General features: G+C 46.2%; 1 protein-coding gene across 1 annotated transcript in view; it reads right to left on the bottom strand.

Moving 5' to 3' along the window:
* Nucleotides 1–13743, bottom strand: part of LOC140069331 (high affinity immunoglobulin gamma Fc receptor I-like) — a 41167-nt gene that overhangs the window by 1363 nt on the left and 26061 nt on the right. The window contains exons 6-9 of the mRNA XM_072114893.1: nucleotides 8314–8355; nucleotides 7928–8059; nucleotides 2945–3016; nucleotides 554–631 (exon numbers count right to left, since the gene is read on the bottom strand). Coding sequence (XP_071970994.1) covers nucleotides 561–631; nucleotides 2945–3016; nucleotides 7928–8059; nucleotides 8314–8355 — 317 coding nt within the window. The 3' untranslated portion in view covers nucleotides 554–560. The remainder of the gene's footprint in view (nucleotides 1–553; nucleotides 632–2944; nucleotides 3017–7927; nucleotides 8060–8313; nucleotides 8356–13743) is intronic.

Raw genomic sequence — 13743 nt, 5'->3', positions numbered from 1 at the left:
ACACCCTCTCTATGCGGGACACACCCTCTCTATGCGGGACACACCCTCTCTATGAGGGACACACCCTCTCCACATAGGACACACCCTCTCTATGCGGGACACACCCCCTCAACCCTTGACACACCCTCTCTATGCGGGGCACACCCTCTCTATGCGGGGCACACCCTCTCTGTGCGGGACACACACTCTATTCGGGACACACCCTCCCATGGGGGACACACCTTCTCTACGCGGGGCACACCCTCGCTACATGGGACACACCGTTTTCTACCTGGGACACACCCTGTCTACCTGGTACACACTCTCTCTACCCGGGACACACCCTCTCTACATGGAACACAAACTCTTTCAGCGGGACACACCCTCTCTACATGGGACATAACCTCTCCAAATTTTTAGGACACACCCAACGTGGGGAGGTGATTACGTAATGGAGGGAGCCTTGTATGGTGACTATTTGGGTGACTATAATGTGTAGGGTCACTTTCAGTTGCCGGGTCTCTTAAAGGGACAGTTACCTTGTAGAAATACTTGGACAATGAATGTTTCTTACCTTTAGGTTAACACAGGATGAAATCCTTTTTGGTCCCCAGGTCGTTCTGATGTGGATAATTGGGGGGCAGTGAAGAGTCTGAGAGAGACACAACAAGTCATTGTCCTGTTTCTACTTCTAGAATATGATACTAGCCCCCATGATGCTCTGGGATCATAAATCTCAGAGCTCCTCCAGTAACCCCTCGGTTGCCGGTGACCTCACATATTTTGTCACCAACAATTTCCCTACATTGTCTATAGACTCGGCATGTAATGGTGTTCCTTGTAGTGGACACATATGGACTGTACATACACGGCTTCCTTCTCCACTTACTTTGCTCTTCTTATGATCCCTCCTTCCCTCCTAAACTAATTTTCACTTAAATCTCTGCTCAATTCCATCATTCTAGCAAGAGAGACAGAAGATAACCATGATGTCAGCTCTAGGAATAGGGGAGGAGGAGCAGTGAGTCTCAGCAGCTACATCTCCACCTCATATCTCAGGATGTAGATCAGTGCGGTGTCAGATTACATGGCAGTTCTAGGCATAGGGGAGGAGGAGCAGTGAGTCACAGCAGCTAGGTCTCCAACTCATATCTCAGCATGTAGATCAGTGAGGTGTCAGATTACATGGCAGTTCTAGGCAGAGGAGAGGAGGAGCAGTGAGTCATAGCAGCTAGGTCTCCACCTCATATCTCAGGTTGTTGGTTACCTAGTTGTCAGATTACATGGCAGCTCTAGGCAGAGGAGAGGAGGAGCAGTGAGTCACAGCATCTGGGTCTCCACCTCATATCTCAGGATGTAGATCAGTGAGGTGTCAGATTACATGGCAGCTCTAGGCACAGGGGAGGAGGAGCAATGAGTCGCAGCAGCTACATCTCCACCTCATATCTCAGGATGTAGATCAGTTTGGTGTCAGATTACATGGCAGCTCTAGGCAGAGGGGAGGAGAAGCAGTGAGTCACAGCAGCTAGGTCTCCACCTCATATCTCAGGATGTAGATCAGTTTGGGGTCAGATTACATGGCAGCTCTAGGCAGAGGGGAGGAGAAGCAGTGAGTCACAGCAGCTAGGTCTCCACCTCTTATCTCAGGATGTAGATCAGTGAGGTGTCAGATTACATGGCAGTTCTAGGCAGAGGGGAGGAGGAGCAGTAAGTCACAGCAGCTAGGTCTCCACCTCATATCTCAGGTTGTTGGTTACCTAGGTGTCAGATTACATGGAAGTTCTAGGCAGAGGGGAGGAGGAGCTGGGTCTCCACCTCATATCTCAGGATGTAGACCAGTGAGGTGTCAGAATACATGGCAGCTCTAGGCAGAGGGGAGGAGGAGCAGTAAGTCACAGCAGCTAGGTCTCAACCTCATATCTCAGGATGTAGGTTACCTAGGTGTCAGATTACATGGCAGCTCTAGGCAGAGGAGAGGAGGAGCAGTGAGTCACAGCATCTGGGTCTCCACCTCATATCTCAGGATGTAGATCAGTGAGGTGTCAGAATACATGGCAGTTCTAGGCAGAGGGGAGGAGGAGCAGTAAGTCACAGCAGCTAGGTCTCAACCTCATATCTCAGGATGTAGGTTACCTAGGTGTCAGATTACATGGCAGCTCTAGGCAGAGGAGAGGAGGAGCAGTGAGTCACAGCATCTGGGTCTCCACCTCATATCTCAGGATGTAGATCAGTGAGGTGTCAGATTACATGGCAGCTCTAGGCACAGGGGAGGAGGAGCAATGAGTCGCAGCAGCTACATCTCTACCTCATATCTCAGGATGTAGATCAGTTTGGTGTCAGATTACATGGCAGCTCTAGGCAGAGGGGAGGAGAAGCAGTGAGTCACAGCAGCTAGGTCTCCACCTCATATATCAGGATGTAGATCAGTTTGTTGTCAGATTACATGGCAGCTCTAGGCAGAGGGGAGGAGAAGCAGTGAGTCACAGCAGCTAGCTCTCCACCTCATATCTCAGGATGTAGATCAGTTTGGTGTCAGATTACATGGCAGCTCTAGGCACAGGGGAGGAGGAGCAATGAGTCGCAGCAGCTAGGTCTCCACCTCTAGCTCTGAATGAAGAGCACAAAAAGTTGAACTTTTTAATCTTTTTGTAAAATAGTTTCTCCTTTGCATACAGCTCCCCTTTGCCTATGAAGAAGTGGGTTGTAGATGAGAAGCAGAGGTAGCCAATGGCTCCCTTGTACTGTAGGCACATATGGAGCCTCTTCTCTCATTTCTTTTTTTTTGTATAAATTGTAATAGTTTTTTTTAAATTTCTGGCTAAATTCTTACATTTAAGGTGGTTTTCCTGTCTTACTAAAAAAATAGAAAACCATCCAGTGTGCAGGGAGGACACATCACCCTTAAAAACCCCACTTAGACCCCAGTTAGGATGAAAATTGAGAAACACTTTGACCTTTCACTTACTTTGCCATTTGATCTCCACGTCCGGATCTGTGTAAATATTCAGCATTTCGGTATCGGGATCTCCGCATGCGACTATTAGGACAGGAGAGAATAGTAAACATAGAAGAACAGGGACAAGAACAGTGAAGCCTTGCAGAATGGAAAGCTACAATTTTTAACAAATTTCCTTGTTAAAAAGTAACATGAAGTAACTAGAGCAAATACTCTGCTTTTAAATAAGAGACTGCTGTGTGATCCACTGATTGCTGCAGGTTGTGGTAGCAGATGGTGCAGCTGAGCATGTACACGGTCCGCACTGCTATGTTGGTGAAGTTAGTGTCTCAGCTGATCCTGTTTGCTGGATTGGCAATAGATCAGGATGTCCTACATGAAAATCAAAAAAGAAGACAGACAGATGCGTGCAACAGGCTGAAAATACAATACAAAGTTTATTATAAAGCCATAAAGTGAAATGACAAAGACAAGACGCTTATGAAATAAAAACACTAAAAACGTGCACCCAATTCCCACTGGTCGGAAAATGACTGTGTTCCCCCTATCTGTAACCATGAATGAAGAGCAAGGGGCAAACACCAAGGTAAACAAATTTATGGCTCAAGTGAACAGATACACTCAGCGGCCACTTTATTAGGTACACCTGTCCAACTGCTCGTTAACACTTTATTTCTAATCAGCCAATCACATGGCGGCAACTCAGTGCATTTAGGCATGTAGACATGGTCAAGACAATCTCCTGCAGTTCTCCCGAGCATCAGTATGGGGAAGAAAGGTGATTTGAGGCCTTTGAACGTGGCATGGTTGTTGGTGCCAGAAGGGCTGGTCTGAGTATTTCAGAAACTGCTGATCTACTGGGATTTTCACGCACAACCATCTCTAGGGTTTACAGAGAATGGTCCGAAAAAGAAAAAACATCCAGTGAGCGGCAGTTCTGTGGGCGGAAATGCCTTGTTGATGCCAGAGGTCAGAGGAGAATGGGCAGACTGGTTCGAGCTGATAGAAAGGCAACAGTGACTCAAATCGCCACCCGTTACAACCAAGGTAGGCAGAAGAGCATCTCTAAACGCACAATATGTCGAACTTTGAGGCAGATGGGCTACAGCAGCAGAAGACCACACCGGGTGCCACTCCTTTCAGCTAAGAACAGGAAACTGAGGCTACAATTTGCACAAGCTCATCGAAATTGGACAGTAGAAGATTGGAAAAACGTTGCCTGGTCTGATGAGTCTCGATTTCTGCTGCGACATTCGGATGTTAGGGTCAGAATTTGGCGTCAACAACATGAAAGCAGGAACCATCCTGCCTTGTATCAGCGGGTCAGGCTGGTGGTGGTGGTGTCATGGTGTGGGAAATATTTTCTTGGCACTCTTTGGGCCCCTTGGTACCAATTGAGCATCGTTGCAACGCCACAGCCTACCTGAGTAGTGGCCGTCGGAAAACCCGACGGATTCGGAAAAACAGCAGAATTTTTAAAAAAATTGTGTCGCAAGAATAGCACTCACATAGACCGGGACGGAGAAGGTGAACTCCCGCGGACTTCAGCGCAGCAACGGACACCTAGTGGATATCGGGCGCACGACCTTAGTGAATCCTGACAGAACCTGAATCAGCGTCGGAGAACGCGCCGGGTAAGTAGGTCTGCCCCTATCTGTCCTGCTAATACAATACCAGACAAGGTTATCCTCATAAGACCGAGTGAATAGAGGTTTTGAGCGTAGACAGATAGCAGGGGAGGCGGAGAACCCCACGTGTATCGTCCGGGGTAAGTGACAATACAATACAAGGTCTTAGGGCGACTCCCCCGAAATACGATACACGTGGGGTGGTCTGGTATTGTATTAGCAGGACAGATAGGGGCTCATTTACTAAGGGTCCGTGGAGCGCATTTTCGGTGGGTTTACCGACTATTTCCGTTTTGTGCCGCATCGTGCCGAGGATTGCACGCGATACAATTCGGGGGCCGTTGGACAACCCGACAGATTCGGACTATGCGCAGGATTTAACATTCAAAATTGTGTCACAAGACTCGCACTTACAAGCACCTGGACGAAGAAGGTGAACTCCGGCGGACCTCGGCGCAGAAGCGACGTATGCAGGATATCGGGTGCACGAGCTACGTGAATCGTGCCGGACTTCATTTTAGTCGGACAACGCACCTCGGGGATCACAACAGGACCGGGTAAGTAAATGAGCCCCATAGTGTGCATCCAGCGGCATATATTTGTTGACTTCAGCCATAAATTTGTTTACCTTGGTGTTTGCCCCTTGCTCTTCATTCATGGTTACAGATCGGGAGCACGCGGACATTTTCCGACCAGTGGGAATTGGGTGCACGTTTTTAGTGTTTTTATTTCATATGCGTCTTGTCTTTGTCATTTCACTTCATGGCTTTATAATAAACTTTGTATTGTATTTTCAGCCTGTTGTACGCATCTGTCTGTCTTCTTTTTTGATTTTCATGAATTGTGTGGGATGCGTGGGCATATTTTCAACTATTTCACATTGGTAGTGCCCGTCCCTCTTGTTTCTATCAGGATCCTACACCTATTGCTGAGCTGCTAGTGTCCCTTGTATCTCTACTAGTGGTGACTGTCCTATGTCATGGCTCCCCATATCATCTCACCAGCAAGGGACAGTGTGTCCTCCTATCACTACTAGGGGTGACTGTCCTATACCATGGCCCCCACATCATCACACCAGCAGGGGGCAGTGTCCTCCTATCACTACTAGTGGTGACTGTCCTATACCGTGGCTCCCCATATCATCTCACCAGCAGGGGGCAGTGTGTCCTCCTATCACTATTAGGGGTGACTGTCCTATACCGTGGCTCCCCATATCATCTCACCAGCAGGGGGCAGTGTGTCCTCCTATCACTACTAGGGGTGACTGTCCTATACCGTGGCTCCCCATATCATCTCACCAGCAGGGGGCAGTGTGTCCTCCTATCACTTCTAGGGGTGACTGTCCTATACCATGGCCCCCACATCATCACACCAGCAGGGGCAGTGTGTCCTCCTATCACTACTAGGGGTGACTGTCCTATACCGTGGCTCCCCATATCATCTCACCAGCAGGGGGCAGTGTGTCCTCCTATCACTTCTAGGGGTAACTGACTGCCCTATGCCATGGCTCCCACATCACCACACCAGCAGGGGGCAGTGTGTCCTCCTATCACTTCTAGGGGTGACTGTCCTGTGTCATGGCTCCCACATCATCACACCAGTAGGGGGCAGTGTGTCCTCCTATCACTAGTAGGGGTGACTGTCCTATACCATGGCCCCCACATCATCACACCAGCAGGGGCAGTGTGTCCTCCTATCACTTCTAGGGGTGACTGTCCCATACCATGGCCCCCACATCATCCCACCAGTAGGGGGCAGTGTGTCCTCCTATCACTGGTAGGGGTGACTGTCCTATACCATGGCCCCCACATCATCCCACCAGCAGGGGGCAGTGTGTCCTCCTATCACTAGTAGGGGTGACTGACTGTCCTATACTATGGCCCCCACATCATCACACCAGCAGGGGGCAGTGTGTCCTCCTTTCACTACTAGGATTGACTGTCCTATGCCATGGCTCCCCATATTATCTCACCAGCAGGGGGCAGTGTGTCATCTTATCACTACTAGAGGTGACTGTTCTATATCATGGCCCCCACATCATCACACCACAGGGGGCAGTATGTCCTCCTCGCACTTCTAGGGGTGACTGTCCTATACCATGGCCCCCACATCATCTCACCAGCAGGGGGCAGCCTGTCCTCCTATCACTACTAGGGGTGACTGTCCTATATCATGGCCCCCACATCATCACACCAGCAGTGGGCAGTGTGTCCTCCTATCACTACTAGGGGTGACTGTCCTATATCATGGCTCCCACATCATCACACCAGCAGGGGGCAGTGTGTCCTCCTATCACTTCTAGGGGTGACTGTCCTATGCCATGGCTCCCTACATCATCACAACAGCAGGGGGCAGTGTCCTCCTATCACTACTAGGGGTGACTGTCCTATACCATTGCTCCCTACATCATCACACCAGCAGGGGGCAGTATGTCCTCCTATCACTTCTAGGGGTGACTGTCCTATACCATGGCTCCCTACATTATCACACCAGCAGGGGGCAGTGTGTCCTCCTATCACTACTAGAGGTGACTGTTCTATACCATGGCTCTCTTACATCATCACACCAGCAGGGGGCAGTGTGTCCTCCTATCACTACTAGGGGTGACTGTCCTATAACATTGCTCCCTACATCATCACACCAGCAGGGGGCAGTGTGTCCTCCTATCACTACTAGGGGTGACTGTCCTATAACATTGCTCCCTACATCATCACACCAGCAGGGGGCAGTGTGTCCTCCTATCACTTCTAGGGGTGACTGTCCTATACCATGGCCCCCACATCATCACAACAGCAAGGGGCAACCTTGACGTGCTTTCATAGAGAGGGCGAAATTTTGCTTTTTTATTATGGTAGAATAAAGAAATACTTTTATAAGGAGCGCTGCTTCACGACTGTATTTATCTGGTGAACTTTTGATGCGTCTGGATCAGCCGCTTTTAAAGATTTGCACCCGTACAAGTGCCGATCCAATTTTTGTTCTTTTTTTTTCCTATATATACACTGGGTAATCTTTGATCCATGAGATCTTAACAAAGGAAGACAAACTACAGACAGTCTCCGAGTTACATACAGGATAGGTTCCTTGGGTTTGTACTTAAGTTGAATTTGTATGTAAGTCGAAACTGTATATTTTAAAATTGTAACACCAAAATTTTTGCTGTAATAGGACCTAGGATTATCCATAAAGCTTCATTACAGACACCTTACAGCTGATCATTGCAGTCTGGGACTATAGTAACATCCAGAGAGCTTCACCAGAGGTCACAGGGGTCTGTCTTTAACTAGGGGTAAGTCGGGAGTCCTTAAGTAGGGGACTGCCTGTACTTTTGCTGTTTTGGGTGGTGGGGGTTAGTACCCATTACCTCGGGTTGGCTGGTGGTGATTACCAGGCAGGACGTGTCTTTTTCTGTACAGGATGACCATGATGGTGACAATGAGCGCCAGGACTAAGACCAGGGACGTCACCGAAACGATTGTGATAAAGTGACTCGACCCTTTAAGAAAAAACAGCAACAGAAAAATAGTCATTGTCAATGTCTAAAACCTCCGAACTCTACGTGAATATCCACAATTATCCAACAGATTGCCAACGACCTTTATCCAATCCCAACTTCCCTAGACTGGAAGACGATCCCAATTGATGCCCCCACCAATCCAGTGTCATTGGCTTAGCCTGAGGATAGACCATCAATAATAAATCCTGGCCACCGCCTTTAATTCACGGTTTTAGGGAAATAAGAAAAATCACCTGGTTTAGGTGTTACTTCTGTCTTCGAATTATTAAAGAGCTCTACAAGAGAGAGAAAATTACCAGAGGGATTTACAGGGAATAATATAAAGGGTCTTTAAAGTTAGAAAAATTCTGGCGACATCTATGATTTTGGTCCTTATGGGACCAATTCATCTATTTATTATAGGTCAATGCATGTCCTGGGGGGCAAGAGGTCTGGATTGTAATTTCTATCTGGCATTGGTTCCCATTCCTCTATTCGTCCTTTGCCGCTGCTGTGTGCGGCTCAGGAGCAGGCGCCATGTGATGATGTCATCACTCCTGCTGTCTTTAGAGCCACACACACAGCAGCGGCAGAGATGAGAAGAGGATTGCTGTGAGGATTAGGTTTATTTTTTATTTCAATTTTCTAGCAAAATGCTTGAAGGTGGACAAGATAGGGAGGAATCATGGTGGGCCACACCTTGAAGGGATTATAAATTTGGGGGGATTTAAGTGGATGGTCGCAGGAGAGAGGCGGGAAAGGTAATTATTCCATGTGGTGGTTCATATAAGTAATATATTGGGGCACATTTACTAACCCTAAAATCCTGATCTGGAACCTGGTCTGATAATAACCAATAAACTATGGACATTACCTCTTATCTTTAACTAGCTAAGCCCAAGTCCAGCCCACTGAAGGTTTCTGTAAAATCCTTTGTGACATGAATATAGTTACACGTATCTGCCTAGCCTTGCAGAGATCAAGATATTATACCATACATTGTCTTGGTGTGATTTTTCTTTGAGCTCACCTCTGTGAATTTTATCAGTTATCAGAGAACCTGAGGTTGTGTGAACAAGGACAGAACTTGACAGCTGGTGGAGAATGAGGGCACTACACTTGAGGAGCCCCCGGACCAGCAATCAAACAGTGTTTTTTGGCCATTCACTGGATTGACCCGAGCTTGATCAACTCAACTGAACACGATAAGTTCAATGATTTTTTGTGAATCTTTGTCTAACCTGTGACATTGGTCCAGTGTTTGAGTTAGTTTCACTTCTGGGCCAACCTGGGGCCAAGCCTATGGGACAGGTCTAGGACTCTGCTGTGTAGTTCCAAGAATTTATACATTGTTATAGTGTCACTGCCAACCCAGGTTATTCTAAGCCTTCTCCTGACAGGGCATGGTTATTGCTGCAGCGGTGAAGATATTGAGCATTGAGTTGTGTTCGGGCCTCATATAGCAGACACTGACAATTGTATTTTGATTTTGGGCGAATAGTTAGGTAGGGAGGGATATTGAGGAGTCCTAAGCATTGAAGAGTGAGTAGGGGCTTGGGGCTGGTACTGGTACTTTGTACTGGTACCCATGTGGTGTTGCCCATAGACCTGGTTCCTTTTTGGTTGGGACGTTAGAGAGGGATAGAGAGTCGGCATGACACGCTGAGGAAGCACAAGGTCCTCATAAGTCGTGGTAAGACGTCATGATGTTGTGATTACACGACCGGAGGAACCAGGGGAGATTTGATGGCAGGAGAACGTGAAACTGTACAAATTCCGGAAACTGAAACTGATTGTACATCGAGCAGCCGCTATCAAATTCTTTGTAAGAGGACAGAAAGAGTTAAAGCTTTGTTCAAGAAGTCCTCTGGGAGGCAGAGATAAGGAAGACTTTCAAGATTTACTGAAAGAGAATCTTACTGACCATGGCCATGTCTGTGTGATTCTTTGCGTACACATTATTTAATATATATTGGAGCAGAGATCAATACATTCAGAGTGGCACACAGGTTTAGTGTGCAATTCCTGCTGGAATAATGAATTAGCGAAAAGGAATGTAACAAAGAGATAGTAGGTTGTAAATTATGAGATCTGTGTGGAGGATCCTTTAGAGTATCCGCTTTACTAAGAGAGCTTGATAGAAAGAGACGGGCAATATGAGACAGATCAAAGTTGTTGTTGTGGAAAGTAGTTTGAAGAAAAAGAGATTCTATGGTTTTTTTTTCCTCCCTGAAACAAAGAAGAAATATGGCGCGGAGCAGCTCCTTGTTAGACTCCACCCCCTTTATCCCATATCACCAGAAGGGTGGATTAATGGAGTCAGGAGAGACTTGTTATAGTTGTGGTGCCCCCCCAGATCACCATGGCATTAATCACGCCCCTTTATCTTTGTTTAAGGCAAAAGCCACTCCCCACCATACTTTGGTGGCGGCCATCTTAAAACAGTTTGCCTATGACCGAGTTTCTCAAAAACTTAGAGTTAATGGACTATGAATTTACTCTGTTGGCAGCCACAGAAGCTGGAGTAGGAAATGTCAGTGACACTGATGAGGGTAAGATTTATGTAGAATGATGGAAAAGTGCAAATATGACATGATGGCATATGAAGGCTGGTAGCATTGTGGTGGGAAAGCAGGTGCATAGAAAGAAATGTGTTCAGGTGTTATAGAGAGGATTCTGGGAGTGGGTAGTGCTGTTCATTTTGTTTATGGTCCAGTTAAAGCATTTGATTCTGATGATTATAGAAACCCCCTGTGGTTGGAAAAATTATTCAGACAAGGCAGTGGGCGGTAGAAGAAGTGATTTTAAAATAACATTTCTCTGTATTACTTTCTATTACTCCTGAGACTTGTTGTCTGACAGTGGGAGACACAGCTTAAGAGATATCACAAGCACGGCAACATTCCAGCTCATAGCACAGTGTGATATTGTCTTGTTGAATACGAGGTCATTGGGAGAGACTGACCCCCCCCCCACCCCTTTCCCCAGCAGCATTAGAGAAAATCTCTTTACAAAGCCCATTTACATTTTCTCAAGTTAATAATAATTAGAATTGGTAACCAGTGACATTACAAACTATTTCCGTTGACTTGTGAAAAAGTTCATTTGGTTTACTTTGTGAGCAAGTGTCGAGTACCAACAGATTGTGGTTTATTGTTTCCTAATATTAAGTTCCGTGGAGTGATGTCTCTGAGTATTCTGCAGTCCAGTTAAAATTCTCTTATCCACAAATGTAGGACAATTCCAGATTTATCTGCAGAAGTTAAAATTCATTGCTCCAAACAGGAAAGTGTATCCATTAGCGTTGAGGATTTTCTGTTTTGTAGAAGTAGTGTCCCATCATTATAGAGCAAGCAGTCGCAGCCAGTGTCACACACTTGTTGGCTCGAATTTGTGAGAAAGTGAGAGGTGTCATTTGGGAAAACCGCTATCTGTCCGACAGGCAGATGAAAGGCAGGTGGTAAAAGCCCTAGGTTTGCCTGCAGTAACCCAAGGGTTAATGCAGACATGATAAGCAGGAGTAGTCTGTTTTGTCTGTTTTGGCCTAGCTAACACAGACACCTTTGTAATGTCCGTACTAGGCCTGCTTATTATGGAGTAGGGGTAGGCTGGTAGTGGGACTCCTACTCCACCCGGGCTTCGGTCCTGGGCTTTTGTATAGCCCACAGGTGTGGGTCACAGGCCTCGTTAGGGCCTGATTTAGTCTGCAGGCCAGAAGCAGTAGGAGAGCTGAAAGCGAGATTGCAGTCTGACAGCAAAGGTAACTGAGGGTCTCCTGTACTACTGCTGGCCAAGAGCGGGTGCCAGGCAGCCTGGTACCCGGATAGCTAGAGTCCGTCAAATGTATTAGACAGCGCCTAGCCGGGCAGGAATTACTTTTGTAACATTTTTGCATGCGCCTAAGCCAAGGCTGAATTTGTGTTCTGTTTTGCAAGTGTGAATAAAACACTTAAGTTGGACTTTAAACCGGCGTGTGTCCCTGCTTCCTGCACTGCTACCAGTCAACTACCAGAGCAATTCCCCACAAATTCTGTACCTTTTGACTTTTGCATCTAGATTTTTATTTGGTTTTCAGACATTAAAGGAAGTAATATCTGTGGAAAGTCATTCTCCAAGTGTACATACTGTAGTTATATCCTCAAAGAGTAGAAGAGGTCTAGATGTTCTGTTTTTTATATATTTATGACCTTTTATCTCATTCTGAACTTATCTTATCCCTTTTGTGTTTTTTTTTAGCCCAGAGAGCGGTTGTACAACTTCAAGATCAAGGTTCTAAATTTATGTATAACCAGTGATTTTTCCCTTTTGGGCAATGTATATCTACTAAAAAGTTTATTCTAGAGAAAGTTTAGAGCTCAGAAATGCCCATAGAACTTCATATAGATAATTCCAAAAAGACCAGTGATCCAAGGTCACCAGCAGTGAGAAGTACTGGCTGGAAGCCAAGGAAATAGATAAGGCTCATAGCTCATTATTTGGTAAGATGAGACCCTCTAGTGCAGTGGTGGCGAACCTATGGCACGGGTGCCAGAGGTGGCACTCAGAGCACTCTCTATGGGCACCTGTCTCAGCACGCCAGGGCAGGGTTCGCCAGAAAGAACTCAAGGCCTCTTACAGCCCCAGACAGTCTAGGACCCTTGAAGGAAGCTACAATGATAATCCAAACTTCTTCTCCTTCTTTCTACTGTATTGGTGTCCGCAGGGGCCTATATAATTTAAAACTCTGAAAGTTCAGGGAGTAATAAATTACTGCTTAAATTGTCGCATCGGCACTTTGTGAAAAATTTTTGGTTTTGGTTATAGTTTGGGCACTGCTCTAGTGTTTGAGCAGATAGCAGCAGCTTATTCATTATTATAATTTTTTTCTCTAACAATTGTTGGCAAATTACAGTTTACAGTTACATTATAATATTTTAGCTATGTGCTCGTAAGTGCGGCCCAAACACTTAACCCGTTCACGACCCGTGACGTAATAGCACGTCACAGGTCGGCCACGTGTGCATGGAGAGGGCTCACGCAGATTGCGGCGCATGGGAGGATTGCGGAGCGTCGAGGATCGCCGCTCCCCGTGACGTCATCGGGGAGCGGCGATCCGTCGCCATGGCAGTGTCGGGTCTCACGAAGACCCGAGGCTACTTCGGGTTAACCAATGCATTACAATGTGCTATCAGCACATTGTAATGTATGAGGAGTAAAATCCCCATATATTGCCATACTGTAGTATGGCAGTATATGATAGGATCGTGCAGACAAACTAGGGTTAAAGTACCCTAGGGAGTCTGAAAAATACTAAAAATAAAAATAAAAAAAAGTAAAAAAAAAAAAAAATTATAATAAAAAACCCTAAAAACTCAAATCACCCCCCTTTCCCTAGAACTGATATAAATATAAATAAACAGTAAAAATCATAAACACATTAGGTATCGACGCGTCCGAAAATGCCCGATCTATCAAAATATGATAACAGTTTTTCACTGCGTTTAATCCCGTAACGGAAAATCGCGCCCAAAGTCGAAAATGGCACTTTTTTTGTAATTGAAAAAAATTAAAAAATTCTATAAAAAGTGATCACAAGGTCGAACAGTACTAAAATTGATAACATTGTAAACGTCATCAAAATCCGCAAATAAATACACCATCCACAGCTCCGTACACCAAAGTATAAAAGTTATTAGCGCCAGAAG

Source organism: Engystomops pustulosus, chromosome 7, assembly GCF_040894005.1.
Source record: "Engystomops pustulosus chromosome 7, aEngPut4.maternal, whole genome shotgun sequence".
NCBI lineage: Eukaryota > Metazoa > Chordata > Amphibia > Anura > Leptodactylidae > Engystomops > Engystomops pustulosus.
Note: the sequence above shows the minus strand (reverse complement) of the source record. Positions and strands in the feature narration are given on the sequence as shown.